General features: G+C 41.3%; 2 protein-coding genes across 6 annotated transcripts; one reads left to right on the plus strand and one right to left on the minus strand.

Moving 5' to 3' along the window:
• Window positions 1-2,939: 2,939 nt before the first annotated feature.
• Window positions 2,940-11,584, minus strand: dtx3 (deltex E3 ubiquitin ligase 3). Of its 5 annotated transcripts, none has more exons than XM_028409426.1 (6): window positions 11,515-11,584; window positions 7,655-7,938; window positions 7,410-7,450; window positions 6,143-6,945; window positions 5,065-5,282; window positions 2,940-4,842 (listed from the first exon to the last, which is right to left on the minus strand). In XM_028409426.1, exons 3-6 carry the CDS (start codon window positions 7,420-7,422, stop codon window positions 4,767-4,769), a joined length of 1,110 nt encoding a protein of 369 aa, XP_028265227.1. In that variant the 5' UTR covers window positions 7,423-7,450; window positions 7,655-7,938; window positions 11,515-11,584; the 3' UTR covers window positions 2,940-4,766. The 5 variants fall into 5 exon arrangements, with proteins under 5 accessions (XP_028265227.1, XP_028265228.1, XP_028265226.1 ...); XM_028409427.1 differs by lacking the exon at window positions 11,515-11,584 and adding an exon at window positions 8,037-8,392; XM_028409425.1 differs by lacking the exon at window positions 11,515-11,584 and having other exon boundaries at window positions 7,655-8,392.
• Window positions 10,804-15,695, plus strand: ptges3a (prostaglandin E synthase 3a (cytosolic)). Its single transcript, XM_028409430.1, has 8 exons — window positions 10,804-10,976; window positions 11,810-11,923; window positions 12,052-12,121; window positions 13,595-13,693; window positions 13,892-13,981; window positions 14,083-14,139; window positions 14,253-14,280; window positions 14,639-15,695. Coding segments are annotated over exons 1-8 (480 nt in total). The 5' UTR covers window positions 10,804-10,974; the 3' UTR covers window positions 14,659-15,695.
• Window positions 15,696-17,264: the final 1,569 nt, after the last annotated feature.

Here is a 17,264-nt window from a genome sequence, read left to right on the forward strand (position 1 = left end):
AGTTTAGCCCAGTTTAAGTGCTTCCCACTGACCATTCACATTAATGCATGTTTAATCCACCTTGCTGTGTTGCTCTGCATAACATTAATACATATTTATAGACCTGGATACATTTCTGTAAGCATTTGCCCCCTACTCCCAAAGGTCCAGATGGACTGACAGGGAAGCGAAATACCTGCAGAGAGGGCCAAAGACTCATTCATTTTTTATATGGAATCTGGACCGGACACAGTGTGAGTGCAAAAAAAAAACCAGAAGACCGTGTCCCAAGACTTGGGTTTAAACGAGAATATAATTTGCATTTACACGTGCCCAAAGAAATCCTTTTTAAACTGCACACTGGCATTAGTGGCATCATTCCTCTACTGTGTTTGAACTTTGTTTTCCGCTCTACCTGCTACTGTCCCTGAGCCAGTTGAGAAACTACATTCAGAAACACTGTCACCTGAACCTGATATATGGACTGAGGTGAAGTGTAAACCTTTGCTGATATCGGATGGTTAACTTACACGTGTGTGTATGTACATCAATGCAGAGTTTTATATACAACTATTTGTTTTTTATTTCCTTGTTTATTTTTACTGGAAGAAAGTCTGGGAGCTTACAGCCTGCAGTCCTGATCCATTAAAACACTTAAAGAGGCCAAAGAGCTGAAATCAAACAATATTAGGGAAAAATCAAATCAGACTCAGTTCTTAAAAAATCAGAAAATGTTGCTAAATGCGGTGACGGTGCAGAGAATAAACTGACCCTGTCAGGTTTCATATAAAGCTCAGACTAGGCCAGAACCCAAATTCAGAACACACAGACAGGGTAAAGTTAAAAGACTGGTAACAAGGATAATGAAGCCACAAGGGAAACCATACAGAAACTGCAGGCGATGAGAAGAACAATAAAAAAAAAAAGTTCATCAAAAGGTACGTTTTTAGGTGCAGAGGTACTCACCACCATGGATGATGGTATAAACTGGCAAAGAAGCATTGAAAAGTAGATCGTCTCTGGTGTGGCTGACTGATCGTGCGCAGGTGAACTCAATCAGCCACTCAGGCCAGGAGCTGGGAGGAGCCACACCCAGGCAGAGCCACACACACACAGGAGGAAAGGACAGGAAGGAAGAGAACAAAAACAAGGCAAAAACAGTCCCTGTCAACTTCTTTCAAATGTGTTGCTAACATCATGTTCAAAATGTTTGAATTTTAGCATTCACAAAATGTTGCATTGTGTTTTTATTTACATTTTACACAGTACTCTAACTGTTCCTCATAGCTTTTTCACCTAATTTGCTTTTGTCTTCACTTTGAGTTTTCCTGTGTGCAATAAATAGCAGACAGAGACCAATGGTGGACAGTTAACAGCAAACTGATGAAAGGACACATGATGATTATAAATGATGGATTTCACTGATGAATTATGGGAGAAAAGGCGAGATAGGAAATGGGGGTGGAAAGTATGAGCAGATGGGTCCTGGTCTGCTTTGTGAGAGCAGCAGATGCCCCGAGATCCTAGGCCACAGAAATGCCCCTAGATACTAACACCAGAGCGCTACGAGGCCAAGCTCAGTAACTCCGCCTCATCACATGTGCACCTACTCTGATAGAAATACTGGTTAAAGGTGGGGGTGAAAGTAGAAGAAAAATGTTGAAAATGATGCATGGAGAGATCAATAAATCTCATGTCTTTCATTGATGCATGACAACAGGTCTGAGACATACTGTTTGCAATATGTTGCGTCAAGCCAGCGAGGGCTGGAAAACATTTGTTACATTTATGAGAACAGCATGAAAATCCATAACCTGCTAAACACCACAAATATAAACAAGTAACAGCTTTGAACTCAGCCTTGACTTTGACCTTTTAGTTTGACCTGTGTCTCCTTTCCTTTACACAAGAGATGATCAGGGCAGTGTTGATGATAACATCCCTCCATGTCAAACGTACAGTGTTAGCTGCTGCTGCTAAAACCTGCCCCAAGCTCCATAGAAACACATGACTCATCATCTGTAGCAGATGATCCTCTCACTGACTTTGGATGATGAGGTTTGGGAGGTGCTGTGGGACTGATGGTTTGTGGTGATGATAGAGCTGCATACCAAGCACCACATATGGGATTCTCTGAGGAGAGCAACGCCCTCTAGTGGACCAGACAGGAAGAAGAGAGAACACTCCTGACCATAGTGTCTGATGTTCTGTGAATGTCTATCACTTAACAGCATATTCTGAGGAAGATTACAACCAGATCTATGATCATGGATTCATGATAAAAAGGATAGAGCATGTGAGATAAAACTGCAGTGCCCATGTTCACTGCATGTGTTGTAATGAACAATGGGAAACTGTGGGATGTAGTTTGGGCTCATAGACCACATACAATGTACAAGACACAACTAGTTAACTGGTAATTGCAGGCTTGTTTATGATCTGTGGACAAATATATACATGTCATTTTTAAACATAATACACAACCTACAAAATCATTTCCATATTTTAGTACGTATCCATGCAATGTTTGCTATAGTTTAGAGTTTGAAATGTTGACAATGTTGATGCAAGTATCTGTTACCTTCATGAAACCATTAAACACATTGTACGATAACCTATGAGTTGGTCTGCTGTAGTCCATGCATGTGTTATAGATGTGTATGTTCTTCTCCTTCTCTCCTTTCACTTGTATCCTTCCTGCCTCCTCTTGTCCTTCTTTAGCTGTCAGAAGCACAGATGAGCCAGGATTTCCTCAACATCTTCAGTAGAATGGGGAAAAAAATTAATCTGATCACACCCTGGAAAGTGGAGGAATGCAGTCCATGTTATATTATGTTCAAATGTGTAAAATATGATTTATCAATTTAGATTAGATGTACAGAGCATACATGACACATATGTGATGTGAGTTCCAGCAGCCTATGGTGCACAGAGCCTACATTAAATATCCAACACAAACCCAAACATAACTTTTTATTCAAGTATTAAAATGTAAAGCACATTTTTCTGAATATCAACAAAGTACGAATCAACACAATTAGAAAAGCAAAACTTAACGTTTTCTTCAACAATCAATTTGTAATATGTGTAATCTCTCCAGCTATCCATTCTCTGGCTCCTCCTTAGTCATGTAATGCATAGAAATGTTTGCACAGTAGCTTTAGTAAACTACAATCCTGCGTCCCAAGAATACTTCAGTTGGTCCCTTAACTAAAATACAAAAGGAAAAAATGATAACAAGATATTGATGAATGGATCTGACCAACTAAGTTAATGATAAATTTACCAATATCCAAGCAGATTACTGCAGTTAGCAAAGCACTTTCACACATACATGTTTGTCAATTCTGAGGATTTGTTTCAGCATTTGGACTACAAGAAGGTATGAAGGAATGGCAAACTTGGTAACACACACATTGTTTTGAACCTGTTGAAAACAAAGAGAGCAGCTACAAATATGTTGTATTTATCAATCAGATAACACCATAATATGCCCAAACTGCTTATCATTCTTTAGAAACATCATGCTTTTTTTTGTTTTTTAATCAAAGGTGAGTATAAGAAAGGCACAACAAAATGAGCTTAATGTCCCACTCTAAATCAGACCAATTGTTCCCGCACAATCTTGTTTAATCTTCAGGATGTATCGTGGATTATCTATTTTGGTAAAACAAATTTACAACAGTTACCTTATTTTAAATGAGACGATTAGCAGGCAATTCTCCCAGTTTGACAGGGACAGAAGCATTGACATTTAAATAGCTTTTGTGCCTTTGATTTTGGTTTAAATGGTCGATATGCCCTTCATGTTTGACATCTTCATAAATCTGGTATTTAGAGGAGCACATTATTAACAACTGAGGTAACAAAGTCAACATCTGGGAGACATCTTAAGATAACAGGAGTGATCGATGAGAAAATGCAGTGGAAAGTCCTACAACGTGTGTGAAAAAGGTGCCGAATGAGACATCATTTAACATTCTTCCTATTTAAGTACAAATAGGGCAGAGGGTGGAGACCACACACAGATGAAGTGTCCTAAGCGACTGACATCAACTTGTTGCCAGCAAGCTAATGGCTGATGGCTGCACAAACCTGTCTGCCCCGAGCGCTCTTCAGAGAGAGGAAGCAAAAACCATCAGTCCCTAAGCAAAGTGCCTGTGAGTGCTTTAGATTGCAATAACTTCAAAAAATTAAGTCTGTTTATAGAAGCAGTGCTATCCTGCCATACCAACCGAGCACTATCCTTACAACAGGTAATTAGTAACAATCAAATTAGAGACTTACTTAACAAGCATTTCTGGGTTATACAACCAAATATATGTGCTTGTAAGAAGTAAAGTAACCCCAGAGTAAAAATAAACATTAATATAACATAAACTGACTTTGTAACACTAAACTTAAGAGTTCTTTAATAATGTATAAGTACCGTGAATTCCAACAAGCCACAATGCTCCTAAACAAGTGCATCTGATCAGTCCTACTGCCAACAGGGACAGTGAGAGGATTGTGTAATACAAGAATGCACTGCACTCAAAGTATTTTTTCCACATATAGCACTGGGATAAGCTGAACTCTGGAGGTAAATGAACAAACGGAGGAACAACCGATGGAGTGATATGGGCTCTGCTGCAGCATTAGACGCCCGTCTGCTGAGGTCTTTGTCTTCAGCCATCTTTTATGGGACAGGCAGTCTCAGAGCACAACCTGGAGCTGAGTCATGCCCAATGCAAGGACAATCAGAAAGTCCAACAAAGTCCTGGAAGAATCTGTCAGCTGTCCTGCTGTCAGTCTGCTGTGATGCCTTTCTCTCTGAGCTCCTCTGTCACTCGCACCAAGTAAGTAGGGTCTGGGTAGCCAAAACTGCAAAGAGAAATACAAAGCCATCACTGCACCTGCAGAAGCAGCAGAGCCATCTAGCCAAGGACATCAAGTGATAGCATTTTACTTGTCAGAAGCACAGATTAGATCTGTCAGTCAGTACTGAGCCAGTTTTCTGAGGTACTATAACTCTTAGCAGAGCTGTTAAGGCTATCGTAAAATCAAATCACTGCCTTTCATCTGGAGCTAAAAGCTAATACGTACCAGCGTGGCCCACCCCATATTGAGGTCTTGTGGTGAATGTCATTCCAGGTGATGACATTTTGCATGCCCGTAGTCATAGAGGTACCGATGGTGAAGATAAGGCGCTGTTCAAAGGCCCGACGCAGCAGGCCCAGCACGCGGTTCCCCTCTGGGCTGTCAGGGAGGTAGGCCACACGGTCTGTGCCTGGGTACCGAACACCTGGGTTAGGGTGCTCTGGCTGTTAACAACATCGGAGGTAAAATAGGATCAGTTTAAGTCGGCTGGGGTCTGCCACATTTTAGGTTGTATCACACAGTATCAGCTTAACGAATAAGAAGACCCTTGTTTTATGTCACCAGAGGTGTGATGTCATATCAGCTGTCTCATGTGGCACATACGTGTCTGCCAGTACGCCCTTTTCAGACAGCCGTTTATTCAGTGACAGAGGCACTAAATGACTGTTGGAAAGGTGCTTCTGTTAGTGGTACAACTGTGTAAATAGGTATATAATCTAGGTAACACTGAATGCAGCCTTGAACCTTGAGCAGGTAGGTAATTCACACCTACTTGCTGTCTTTTTCCTGGGAAGCGAAGCAATGCTAAATTTACTCAGAAAGGTCAGTTTATTTCTCAGGGGAAACACAACTGTCCAAATTGGCTTCTGTGGGAAATAAAGGAAGTTTCTTAGGTCTGGATAGCAAAATTATTTCTGTGCCATCAGATTCCACCTCGATTCTGGAAATTATAACTGAAAGTCTGTATAAAAACTAGCATCCTGGGATTAGGACGTGCCGTGGCCTTTTACCAGGCAGGTTATAAGAACTACAGAGGCTTGCATTTTGCATTTTGCAAGTCTGACCATAAAACAGAAAATGTTATTAAACTTGCAACATTTTACATCTATAAAGCTACTGAAACTAAACATTGCCGTCTTCAAAGCTGCTACTTAATCACCCATTTGAGCTCAACTCCAATTAAATAAAAAGTTGATTTAAGATTTTATGTTGAAGAAAAATCACACCATATTTTGTGTTCAATCATCCAAAAAGTGAGATGAAACACAGATGATTATAAACTCTATATTCTCAGTCTACTCACTGCCTGTAGGCCAGGAGGGAAGCTGTAGATGATGCAGATACACCCGAAGCCTTCATGGCCAGGAAGCTCCAGATCAGGATCTCTCTCTACAATCATTGAACCGTTCGCTGGCTGGTTTCCGATCAGCTGGCCGTACACTAACCGGCACACAGGACATGCTTTCTTCACCTTAAAGGCTTGATCCAAACATGAGCGACAGAACGAGTGACCACACTTCTCCAGGGTAGTCTTCTCCACTATGTCCCCCATGCAGATTGAACAAGTGTTATTGTCTTCAGCCTCACTGTGGGAAGCTATGCTGGAGTCTGTGTCCTTCCTCTGAGCTGCTTCATGGAGCATGGCGCAAGCTTCCTCATCAGCAGGCCTCCTGAACCTCTGCTGCTGTCTCTGTGAGCGCCGAGGCTGAGGAGGTGGAGGCTGAAGCAGGCTTCCCTCTCCGTTCGGCTCTAGGACTCCAACACAGGGCAGCAGGCCCCTCTTCCTCTTGGATCCCCCCTCCTGTTTGCTCATTTCTTTGCGGGCACAACGGCATAAGTCAATGAAGGCTTTTCGTGTCTCGCTGGAGATGGGTCCATCCATTACCCCAGCTCCTGTGCTCCTGGAGCCTTCCACCGGCTGCAGCCGCACAGCACAGCAGCCCCCCCTCTCCCCTCGCCTAATGATGCCTGCGCTCATCCCCTGCTTGTGCTGGAAGTCAATGAGCCAGGGCCGCCCAGCTGCAGCCAGGTAATCCCACACTGCCTGTGAAACCAGCACCTCATCACTGCCCTGGCCAGCACGCACACTCATCTCATCAGAGGAAACTGCACAGAGAGGAACACAACATCAGCAAACCAGTGTTTACACAGGGGCACACAAACAAACACCATTCACACTTCAATTCAAATCCAGTTTAAGAAGTTGGCCCCTAAAGTGACGCACTGGCCCTTGTTGCGTTTTTAAAGCATTGTGGAGTGACGCTATCTTTGGCTCAGTGCTTTTTTCTGCTGGCTTTACTTTTTTCTAACTGCTCAGGAAATAAAAAGCTGTTTTGTTGGTGTGTTTTTTGGGCATGAAAATCTAATACATCTGTGGTATTTGCAGTAGCACGTCTAAGAGATGTACCACTGGCAGTATCGCGGCAGTGCTGAGGACGTATCAGCTGTTCAGAAATTCAGACTGTAAACAAAGGAAAGTAAAGCCCGTCACACTTGGCGTAAAAGCCCATTGACAGCCACAATACAAACACAGTGACACGCAGTGACACTTGTAAATACTCAAAGGTTACCTTGTGATCCCATAAATTCCTTCAATTGCGAAAAATGCGTCCTGTTGAACAGAAAGAGAGAGGAAGAGGAGAAGCTGAAGGACTGGAATTACCACGGCTGCTCGCCGATATTTTGACAGAGCCATTCTCCGCAGCAGCGAAGGCAAATTCAGCGATTTAGCATCATTAGCTTATCCTTTTGAAATGTCTAGTAAACATTTAGGGGTAAAGTGTTTTTGTTTGTTTTTGTCCGGTCGGTACCTCACCCTTTCCCGTAGCTCGTCGCTGCCTGTCAGGGAGGTTTCTGGCTGGATTAAAGAGCCCAGAGCCCCATCGGAAAACGAAGAGGCCTCTATTTCTGACGTGCTTCTGCAGTTTATCGGCGGATAATAAGTCTTTTGTAGTCAAGACATGATATCCAAACGTATTCCAGACTCATATCTGTGTGTGTGTTTTGAAGCAGCCCTTCCCCGGCCCAGGCTAGCGCCATCCACACCGTGCTCCTCTCTTCGGTCTCCCCCCGTGTTTGCCTGGCTCGTACGTCCTTGGGCTAGGCGGAACACAGTAAATATCACTTGTAGTTACTCTTCTTATCTCTCTGACCGCGCCAGTGTGTGGATGCTGCTTCCTGTCAGATAATGTGCTCACCCCGTTTCCATTTTTTCTCAGTTTTAACCGCGTACTGTCTGTTTACTGTACAAACAAACCTGTTAATAATAATAATAATAATATTGAAGGGGGGGGGGGGTCTGACTGACTGGGACCTGATACGGCAGAATATGACCAGGAAGTTCGTCACTGAGTTGGCGTGATTGGCTGACGATGACAAACAGTGGTTTGTGTGATTTCTGGGCTGTGGGGAAGCATGATTAACAGTTTTTATGGTAACTCTACACACACAAGAGTCCAGCCCACACACGCCATCCAGGGAATACCCACTCATTTAAATACAAAACGGTCCACTGTGGGACTTATTGACAGCATGATGTAACCGCTGACACTTCTGGCACAACACCACCACCACAGGACTACAGCTTTAAATGTGGTTTTAGGAAAATACATAGTGTATACATGTATAAAAAGCACTATAACATTTAACACAGGTGACCACATGTCCATTGACTGGTCATTGATAACATTATTGGCAAAGTCCCCCGACTCTCAGAGTGCAAAAGGCAGAACACAGTGTAACAAATACTGTTCACAGGAGCCATTTTGACATGAAACAGTAAGATTACTCATAGACTGCAAATAAAGAGAGAGACAGACACAACCTCTTCACATCACCTCAGCTTCTAAAACTGTGGTGGTCTATGACCGTCTTCACCTCAGGAGCCACACTCACATTAATAAGTTACAAGTGTGAGATTTGCAGTGATACAAGTTGAGCATGTGCTATCTGCATCATTAACAAAGAATTTGTTAGACTGAGAAATATGTGAGACTGAGGTCGATGACATCATGCTCTGGTGCGTGGACTGTTCTGCTGGATGTCACATGGCTACACATCAGGTATGCACATGAGGTTTAGGATCATATCCTGAAGTGATTTCAGCATATGAGCACGACAGAGAATGACTCACCCTCAGAGCCAACCTCAGGTGGCCAATTAAGGAATTGCCGCTTTTTGTACCTCTGTGTTGACCTTATTATGCATCAGTCTCTTAAGTTGCTGCTTAGTGTTATTAATCATATTTATAGAGGCTTTGGGGCTAACGGAGCAGAGCGTCGTCAGAAAGAGCTGTGTGCTCTCATTCTACTCTTAAAATCTCTGCTGTGAAAAAAAGTCTAAACTGCACACAATGTGCAGAGTTTTAGATATCCAACAGGAACCTCCATCTGTCAGCCTCATCACCTGTCCTCCCTTTCTCCTTGTTTTCACTACCTCCCATAATGTCTGCTCCTGGTTTGGATGAGCTGAAGCTGAAGAGTTGTTTGTCACCACTGTGCTATACTTGTCAGACATGTCATTCCTATCTGATTCACACACCTACATGTTCATCCCATCCTCTCTTAACTTCACCACTCCAGTCCCACACATTCAGTAGCTGCGTGGCTTTGTTATGCCACTGAAGTCATCATCATCATCATCATCATCATCTGTGGCTCAGTCCACACTGAATGTTTCCCACTCATCTGACTGTGCTGCTCTTTCTTTCTGCTATTGTTCCCTGTGCTGCTGTCCTCGCCTACCACGCTTGCTGTTGGAGATATTGCCTCTCAGCTGATCTCCTCTCTTGTACAACTGTACAACTGTGTTACATTATGCCAACTGCACTGACTTGCACCATTGCATCTTTTGCACTCTCATACCAGTCTCAATAAGCTGTTATAAGTTAAACCATTCCTGTTTATATTATGCCAACTGCACTGACTTGCACTATACATCTTTTGCACTCTTACTGCATTGTGCCTTCATTATGTGCCTTGTATTTTGTGTGTGCCTCATTGTAGGTACATTTTTTACACTTTATATTTATCTTTAGTTTTTAGTTACATGTTATATGTTGCGGAGTGAAGAGTAACGCAATTTCGATTCTCTGTATGTTCAGCACATATAGCAGAGTTGACAATAAAGCTGACTTGACTTGACTTGACTTCAAAGCAGTGACATCAGAGCTTTAAAATCATCTGTCAGTTTCCATGTGACTTTCTGCAGCCTGAGTTCTCTGGCCCACAAAGGTCAAACACCACAGCAGCAGGTGCATCTGACACCCTCCATTCCACCCTCCAGAAAACAAAATCTGATGTCCTGAGTCAATTTTTTAAAAAAATCTCCAAATGCAGAGAAACTCTAGTAAGATGTTAAATCTGAAGATTCTGTCATGAAAGTGTTGCCTTATTTATATTTCATTAGTTTTAGTCTCATTTAAATACTGTCATGGAGAGTTTTACCAATCCCCAAAAATCCCAAAATCCACAGAGGCAGGGGTTGGACATGGCAATATAAAGGGTGTAGACTCTATTCACATGTAAAGTTCACATTATAGCAGGCTTTAAAAATATACATAAAACTCAGCCTGTGACACTGCAGCTGCAGATAATTTGCACAAATGGTTTCACACTGAACTTTCAACAGAATTTGTGTGGTGTGTTTTGATTAAACCAAGCAAGACACAGACTATATGCATTTTTAGGTATCTGATAATATTTCTAATTCATACAACTTGCTGCTCTCTTTGAAGTTTTAACACTGTTCTCTCATTTTATCTGATTTATTTCTAATGTTCCTGGAGATATATTTTGTTAGAGCTGTGCAGTGCCCTTCAGTACCTATAAGATGACACGTGAGACGTTCAGTGGCAGACTGGTGGAGGAGCTCGTGCTCTGCTCTGCAACCCTGCGCTCGGCCATTCTAGAATTCTCCTCCGCTCGGCGCGTGCCCACGCACCAAGCAGGCGGGGTAAAATCCTACGTCACGAGAGAACGAGGAACTCACGCGATGTTTGGAGAGACACCAGCGAAATTGTTGTAAACCTTAGAGTTAACTATTTAGGTCTCAGTGATCCGTTTTACCGGGTGCTGCTGCTAGGTATCATTATTATCTATATCGTGGTCCGACGAAGGAGTTTAGAAAACAGTGAACATGTAAGTCGTGGTTTTACTGCGTAGTCGCTTACGCTCCTATCTAACAAGCTACAAGTCTACCTTGTGTGGTATAATGAGGATCAGCCAGCTAACGATAGCTAACTGAGCTAGCACACGAGTTAGCGTCGGAGCGGCAGCTACACCTAACATTACAACACGGTTAAGACTGAACGGCACTGGACGTTGTTAGACTCGGCAACTAAAAACCATCCAAGTATAATTCTTCCAAACTCTCGTGGTTGCTAGCTTTGTTTACGTGCTTTACACCAGCGCCGTTATCGTTAGCTAGCAGGCTAACGTCAACTAACATGACATGGGTAATGTTAGCGCTGAAAAAGCATGGTGTCATGCTCGGAAGATTTGACTTGGGGCTAACGTGAGCTAACATTCACACACTTGCCGGTGATACTCGCGCACACACCTGTGTTACTCGCAGTACGAGCTCTGTTCATCTCATTCAAATGTCTTTAATTGATTTACTCTGTAATAAACAGTTGAGTTTGTGAGTAAGTTTGTTTTTGATTCAGCGTGTCATTACCCGGCTTCCTTCTATGATTGTTCCTCGAAATACCTCCAGTCCGCACTGCTGGCACCGTATTACATGGAAGTTGTAGGGCAAATACATACACATGCGTGTTAGGCACTTGCTAATGTGGCATGAATGAGTGACGCTTTCGCAACATGACTTAAACGTGACTAAAAGTGTTCTTACCCCTTGAGCAGAATTACCACCCCATTAATGACAAGGCTGACACTTTCTGTTCTTGAATAATTACACCATATGAAATTCTAATAAAATGTTGATTATGTAACTGACTTGTTTTTGTCATTAGGCACCCTGCAACAGCTAAATGGTATGACAGACGAGACTCCGTTTTTGTGGAGTTCTGCGTAGAAGACAGCAGAGAAGTGCAAGTAAATTTTGACAAGTCAAAGTTTGGTTTCAGGTGAGTATGTGAGTTAAATGGAGTGTTTTTGATAATGAGGCTCCTGATCTGCAGTATAAAGTATGTGCAGAGTATGAAAGCATCATCTATAAAGAAACCATTGTCACCCTGTTCGTTTTATTTTACAGCTGTGTTAGTGGAACAGATAATATCAAACACCAGAATTCAGTGGACCTTTTTGGGGAGATTGATCCAAAAGTAAGTTGGCGCCTGAAGACATACACTTCTTTTACTCTTTAATGCGGACATCACATGGAGGAGCTCAACTGTCCAATTCATTTGTAACAGACATTAGAATATTTTATCCTACCTGCTCACTACTACAGAGTCTGTGTAATGCCCAATTAAGCTAACATGTAAATACAGTAGGTAATAGCCCAGAGAATTCACAGTAAGCGATTGGATGATGTAGATGATATTACACTTTGTTTAACTGCTTTGTACGCTTTGCTACTTGGCCCCACCTAAAACAACTGCAGCATTTCAGTTTCCCACTGCATTTGTGAAGTGACAACTAGGGTTGGGCGATATTGGCAAAAAAATTAATCACGATTAATTGTGGCATTTAGCCGATAATGATTCATTTGACGATTAATTGATGACAATTGCACTTACATGTTTTTGACTCGCCACATTGTTCTAAAATGATACTGACAAATCATCAGTCAAGTTAACTACTTCATTCTAACAGGTTAAGCTGTTAAGTAGTGATTAGGCACAAACCAGCCATGTTTGAAATATGTATTGATAACAGTTGCACAATGCACAAACTGCTTCAAAATAATAATGAAGCAAACATTTTAAGTAACTTTGTCCTTCAAATGTTTTTATCTTAGGGTCAAGCAGTGCATATCAACATAAAATTAAACAGGACAAATAAGTTCAGAAAAAAGTCACATCAGTAAATGTGTCTGTGCAAATTAACCTGTGACTGGAATATGTCACACACTAGTGCATGTTTTCACTCATGCTGTAGAACAGCAGCAGTAAAAACATTACAAACCAGACAATTTCACATTTATGTATGTGCAATACAATGTATGTGTGTGCAAATCAACCTGCGTTATGTCCTTCCAGTGCTTAGTTTGGTCGTAAGTAGCGGATTCTCGGCTGAGTGGAATTCTTTCCAATATCTGCTGGAGGAGACTTTATGTGTAATGTTTTCCTATCTTGTTGTGGAGTCCATAAATAAAGATCGTGAGGCAGCTTCTCCAGTCAGAGTTCATTCTTTTAATATGAGCAAACATTCCATTACTATGGCAACAACCAATGCTCCACGCTTCACACCTAATGCATGTCGCGTTTGCATGCGCGGCACTATATACTACAGCTGTAGCCGGGGTTGTGGCCTCGTTGTGCTTTCTCCGGCTTTCTTCGTACTCCGGCTTATGGTGACAGATGTTGAACCACTGTTAGGAACGCGCTGCTCCGCATCATTTAACTGAATACCAATGCCTTCCGCCATTATTGTACACAAAATGCATCATCATGACAAGGCACTAATCACCATAATCAATAGCAAATATTAATCGGTGACAGTTTTTCTGACGATTAATTGCACACGATACGATTTTGCCCAACAGTTAATGTGTGAAAATGTTTCTCACATAAGTTCAAATCATTTGTTTTATCTCTTAAAAACTCTCATCAAAGTATCTTTGTAATATACAGGAATCCAAACACAGACGCACTGACAGGTCTGTGTTGTGTTGTTTACGAAAAGCAGAGGCTGGCAAGTCATGGCCCCGGCTTACCAAAGACAAGACAAAGGTAACTTTCATTCTTAGACAATCTAGTGATTCTACAGATTTGAAGCACATGCCACTACCTAGTATTTGTTAACTTTTACTAGTGTGGTACTAGACTGTTTGCTCTTATGCAACCTCTGGATTAATATGAACCTTCTCTGGGTCAGTATATATGTATTAAATGTTGCCTTACTAAAAACATGAAACAACCTTTTCTTAGTGCAACTGGCTAAGTGTGGATTTCAATAATTGGAAAGACTGGGAGGATGACTCAGATGAGGACTTGTCAAGTTTCGACAAATTCTCTGAGGTGAGTATGTTAAATACACTGCCTGAAGTGTGAATACAGCATCTTCAGAATCTCATATGGTGATTTTTCTTTGTGGTATTTTTTTGTGTGCATTTCTCCAGATGATGAACAGCATGGGTGGGGATGATCTACCTGATTTAGATGGTGCAGACGATGAGGTACGTTGGTTTTTTTGGGGGTTTTTTTTGTTTTTTTTTTGGTGGGGGGTTAACTAGGTTAATCAATATATAATGTATTACAATTATTGATTTTTTACATTTTTTCCTTCCAGCATGATTCTGCAGATAGTGACGATGAAAGTAAGTGCTTTAAATAAAGAACATTCTTTTAATTTGTACCAGATTTGTATCAGAAGTCAATAGATTTAAGGCCGATAAAAACAGCCATAATGCTCTACGGTGCAAAAAGTGCGAAAGGATTATACTGGCCTATGAAGCATGGTTACTGTGAAATTCAGTTAAAAAAGGCTAATATTTTATTAAGTGTAGGCAAATGTTTAAACTAACGTGGCATATTACAAATTATGTCCAGATTTGAATATGGTTGCATTTCAGCTAGGATTCAGCTAGCATTTCAGTTTTAATTCAGTTGATACTTTTGCTGATGGTCACCTTTCGGAGTGCATTTAAACACTTTTTTTGGCTTTGTCTCTTTCAGAAATGCCTGACCTTGAGTAGATCATTATGGAAGCCACCTCAGTAGTTAACAAAGTGAATTATAATTTGAAGTTGACAAGAGAGACTAGACATGAGTTGGCAGCCACATTGGAGAAGAACCTAATCTCTCTACGCAGTTTCCAAAGGGAAACCCTTCAAGAGAGTGACTGTTGGATACAGACATGCACAGAGATCCATAGCGACATACAGTGCTGTGCTTTGCTGTTTTGTTCTGCATGGACAGTTCTGTTCAAATGAAATTGTTATTGTTCATTGACTTAAACGACTGTAATGGGATGTGCTGACGTCTTACACCTTCTCTCTCTCTCTCCCTCTCTCTCTCTCTCTCTCTGTCTTTCTCTCTGTTTTTTTGCGATGTCAGGTTATGTATTGACCTTTGTGATTTCTAATGAAAAACTCAAAATACCTATTTTCCAAAAAAGTAGATTTTTTTAATGAGAGATTTTCCCCTTTAATGTTTGTATTGTAAATTGCACTTATTTTGTTTGTTAATTTAAAATAGCAGGGTACCGCTTGAAATGGATGTTCCAGTGTATGCCAACATCTACAAATATTTAACAGTAACTTCATTTTTAATGTTTCTGCATTAAAAATAAACATATGCTTGTGCAACTTACAGCTTGCGTTAAGGTTACAGTAGTGGAGTGGTACAATCTTTTCATATAGTCAGACATTTACAGACGTTTGTTTCTCTATGCCACTATACAAAATATTACACGTTGTAGCAGGCACAAAAATAATTTTTCTTCCACATGCATACTGAGGTGATGGCAGAAATCCTATGTCTACCAACAGTTACCCAAAAAATAAATTAAAAAAAACACAGGTTATAAATAATTATACACACTTGAATAAAGCTTTAAAGGCTTGTGCGATTGATTCAACAAATGCGTTTTCTGTTATGCTGTTTGAGTTTGGGTATACGTTTCTAATAAACAAACGCTGAAAGAATGACAGGTCACTAATTGTTCTCCTGTGAAAATGATCAATGTTGATTCTGTGCAGCATTGTTTTCTAAAGTTCAGCTGAAAAAAATATAAGACTTGAGTGGAGCAATGTTCTAGTAATGGTGCGTTAATGCATTTCAAACATGAGAAGACTTGGAATTAGATTAGGTTGCAAACACAGAGTGATGAGAGAATTGTATGATAAAGCTAGAGAATGTGGATCTATCCCCTGAGCCAGTTTCTGTAAAATGTGAAATATCTCTGTGTGACCACTGTGTAGTGCTAACTGCTTCACTGCTGTCCACTTCTTTCCAGCATGACATGGGGTTTTTCAGGGGCTTCCCAGCTCCTCTGTACTTTCACACAGAAGTGAAACATGACATTACTCATGCTGTGAAAATTTTAACCAATGCAGCATAGTTATTAAAGGGAGAGTTCAACCCAAATGGAATACTCATGTTTTCTTCATCTGTGGCTTGCAGAAACATGTTAAAATCTTAAGAAAATGTCAGTCTCCCTTCAGAAGACATTTATTGGTTCCTCACCTCTCCATTTTTGCTTGCTTAGTTTTGCTCAGTTCCTGAATCACTTGGATCAAGATTATTTGATCCCATAGTCTCTCACCTATTGAATGGAGATAGCCTAACATTAATGTAGTCAGGCTGACTAATGTAAACATTTTTAAGTGCTTATCCTGTTTATGCACTTTCTAAAACTTCCTGCCACTAACACTGAAAACAGTATAGATGGATTGAGCAGTGCATGCTAAAGGAGAAAAAAAGTTGGTCCAACATCTGGGAGATTGTTTATGAAGCAACTAATTGTCATGTAAATAGATCTACACACTGCGTGCATACTCTTCCTCTTCCTGTGTTCTGCAGTACCTGGTTTCTCCACTGTGTGGTGTGTGTAGGTCGGTGTTTCTAATCCACTGTGTGAGATGTTGTGGGGAGCTGCATGTTATGTATGTGTCAGCAGTCTGGGCCCAGGGAACAGGAAAATACAATGCAAGCATCTTTTCAACTCCCTCCCATATAAAACTAAACTGTGGGCTTGTACCCACAAAAGACGGCTTAGCAAGTCACGAGGAGGGCATAATACTCACCACAATAGAGACGCCCCAACTGGCAAACTTATAAACTGTCAGGATCCGAACAACATCTTAAAATGCTATGTCTGATTGTCTTCAAATGCCACAACTGTGCATCAGCCGAAATATGAAATATAAATATCTTCTGATTATATTAGTAATTATATATTATATTTGTTGCATCTGTAGCACGTGTTAAACATACATATGAACCCACTCTGGCCTGAAACTCGCAGATTCAACAGTGACTGCAATACAAACAGATCATAGAAACGAGCCGAAACTGTTACTGCCAGCGTTTTGTTTCCATGCATGAAAGGAGCAAAGCAGTGAGCTCAGCATAATCCTTTCAGAGTGCTGCAGCCATCCCTGGTCAGCATGATGCTCCAGTGCAGATGCTCAATGCAAGGCCTGCTCTCCCCTCTTCCCCTCTAACCATGGATTTTCCACCGCTTTATCCGACCTGAGCCTCCAAACCCGTCCGCTACACACACACAATGTAAATACTCTGCCTAATCAGTTCTGCCGCCACGAACCTGATTTGTACCAAACCACAGCACAAATGGAGA

This window comes from Parambassis ranga, chromosome 7, assembly GCF_900634625.1.
Source record: "Parambassis ranga chromosome 7, fParRan2.1, whole genome shotgun sequence".
Taxonomy (NCBI): domain Eukaryota; kingdom Metazoa; phylum Chordata; class Actinopteri; family Ambassidae; genus Parambassis; species Parambassis ranga.

Excerpts from the sequence above, each read along its gene's own strand:
- dtx3 (XM_028409426.1), bottom strand. Across the intron at positions 5,283-6,142 it reads TCCCTCCTGGCCTACAGGCA|CCAGAGCACCCTAACCCAGG; the intron begins GTGAGTAGACTG and ends TGTTGTTAACAG. Across the intron at positions 4,843-5,064 it reads ATATGGGGTGGGCCACGCTG|TTTTGGCTACCCAGACCCTA; the intron begins GTACGTATTAGC and ends TTCTCTTTGCAG.
- ptges3a (XM_028409430.1), top strand. Across the intron at positions 11,924-12,051 it reads AAGTCAAAGTTTGGTTTCAG|CTGTGTTAGTGGAACAGATA; the intron begins GTGAGTATGTGA and ends TTTATTTTACAG. Across the intron at positions 14,140-14,252 it reads TAGATGGTGCAGACGATGAG|CATGATTCTGCAGATAGTGA; the intron begins GTACGTTGGTTT and ends TTTTCCTTCCAG.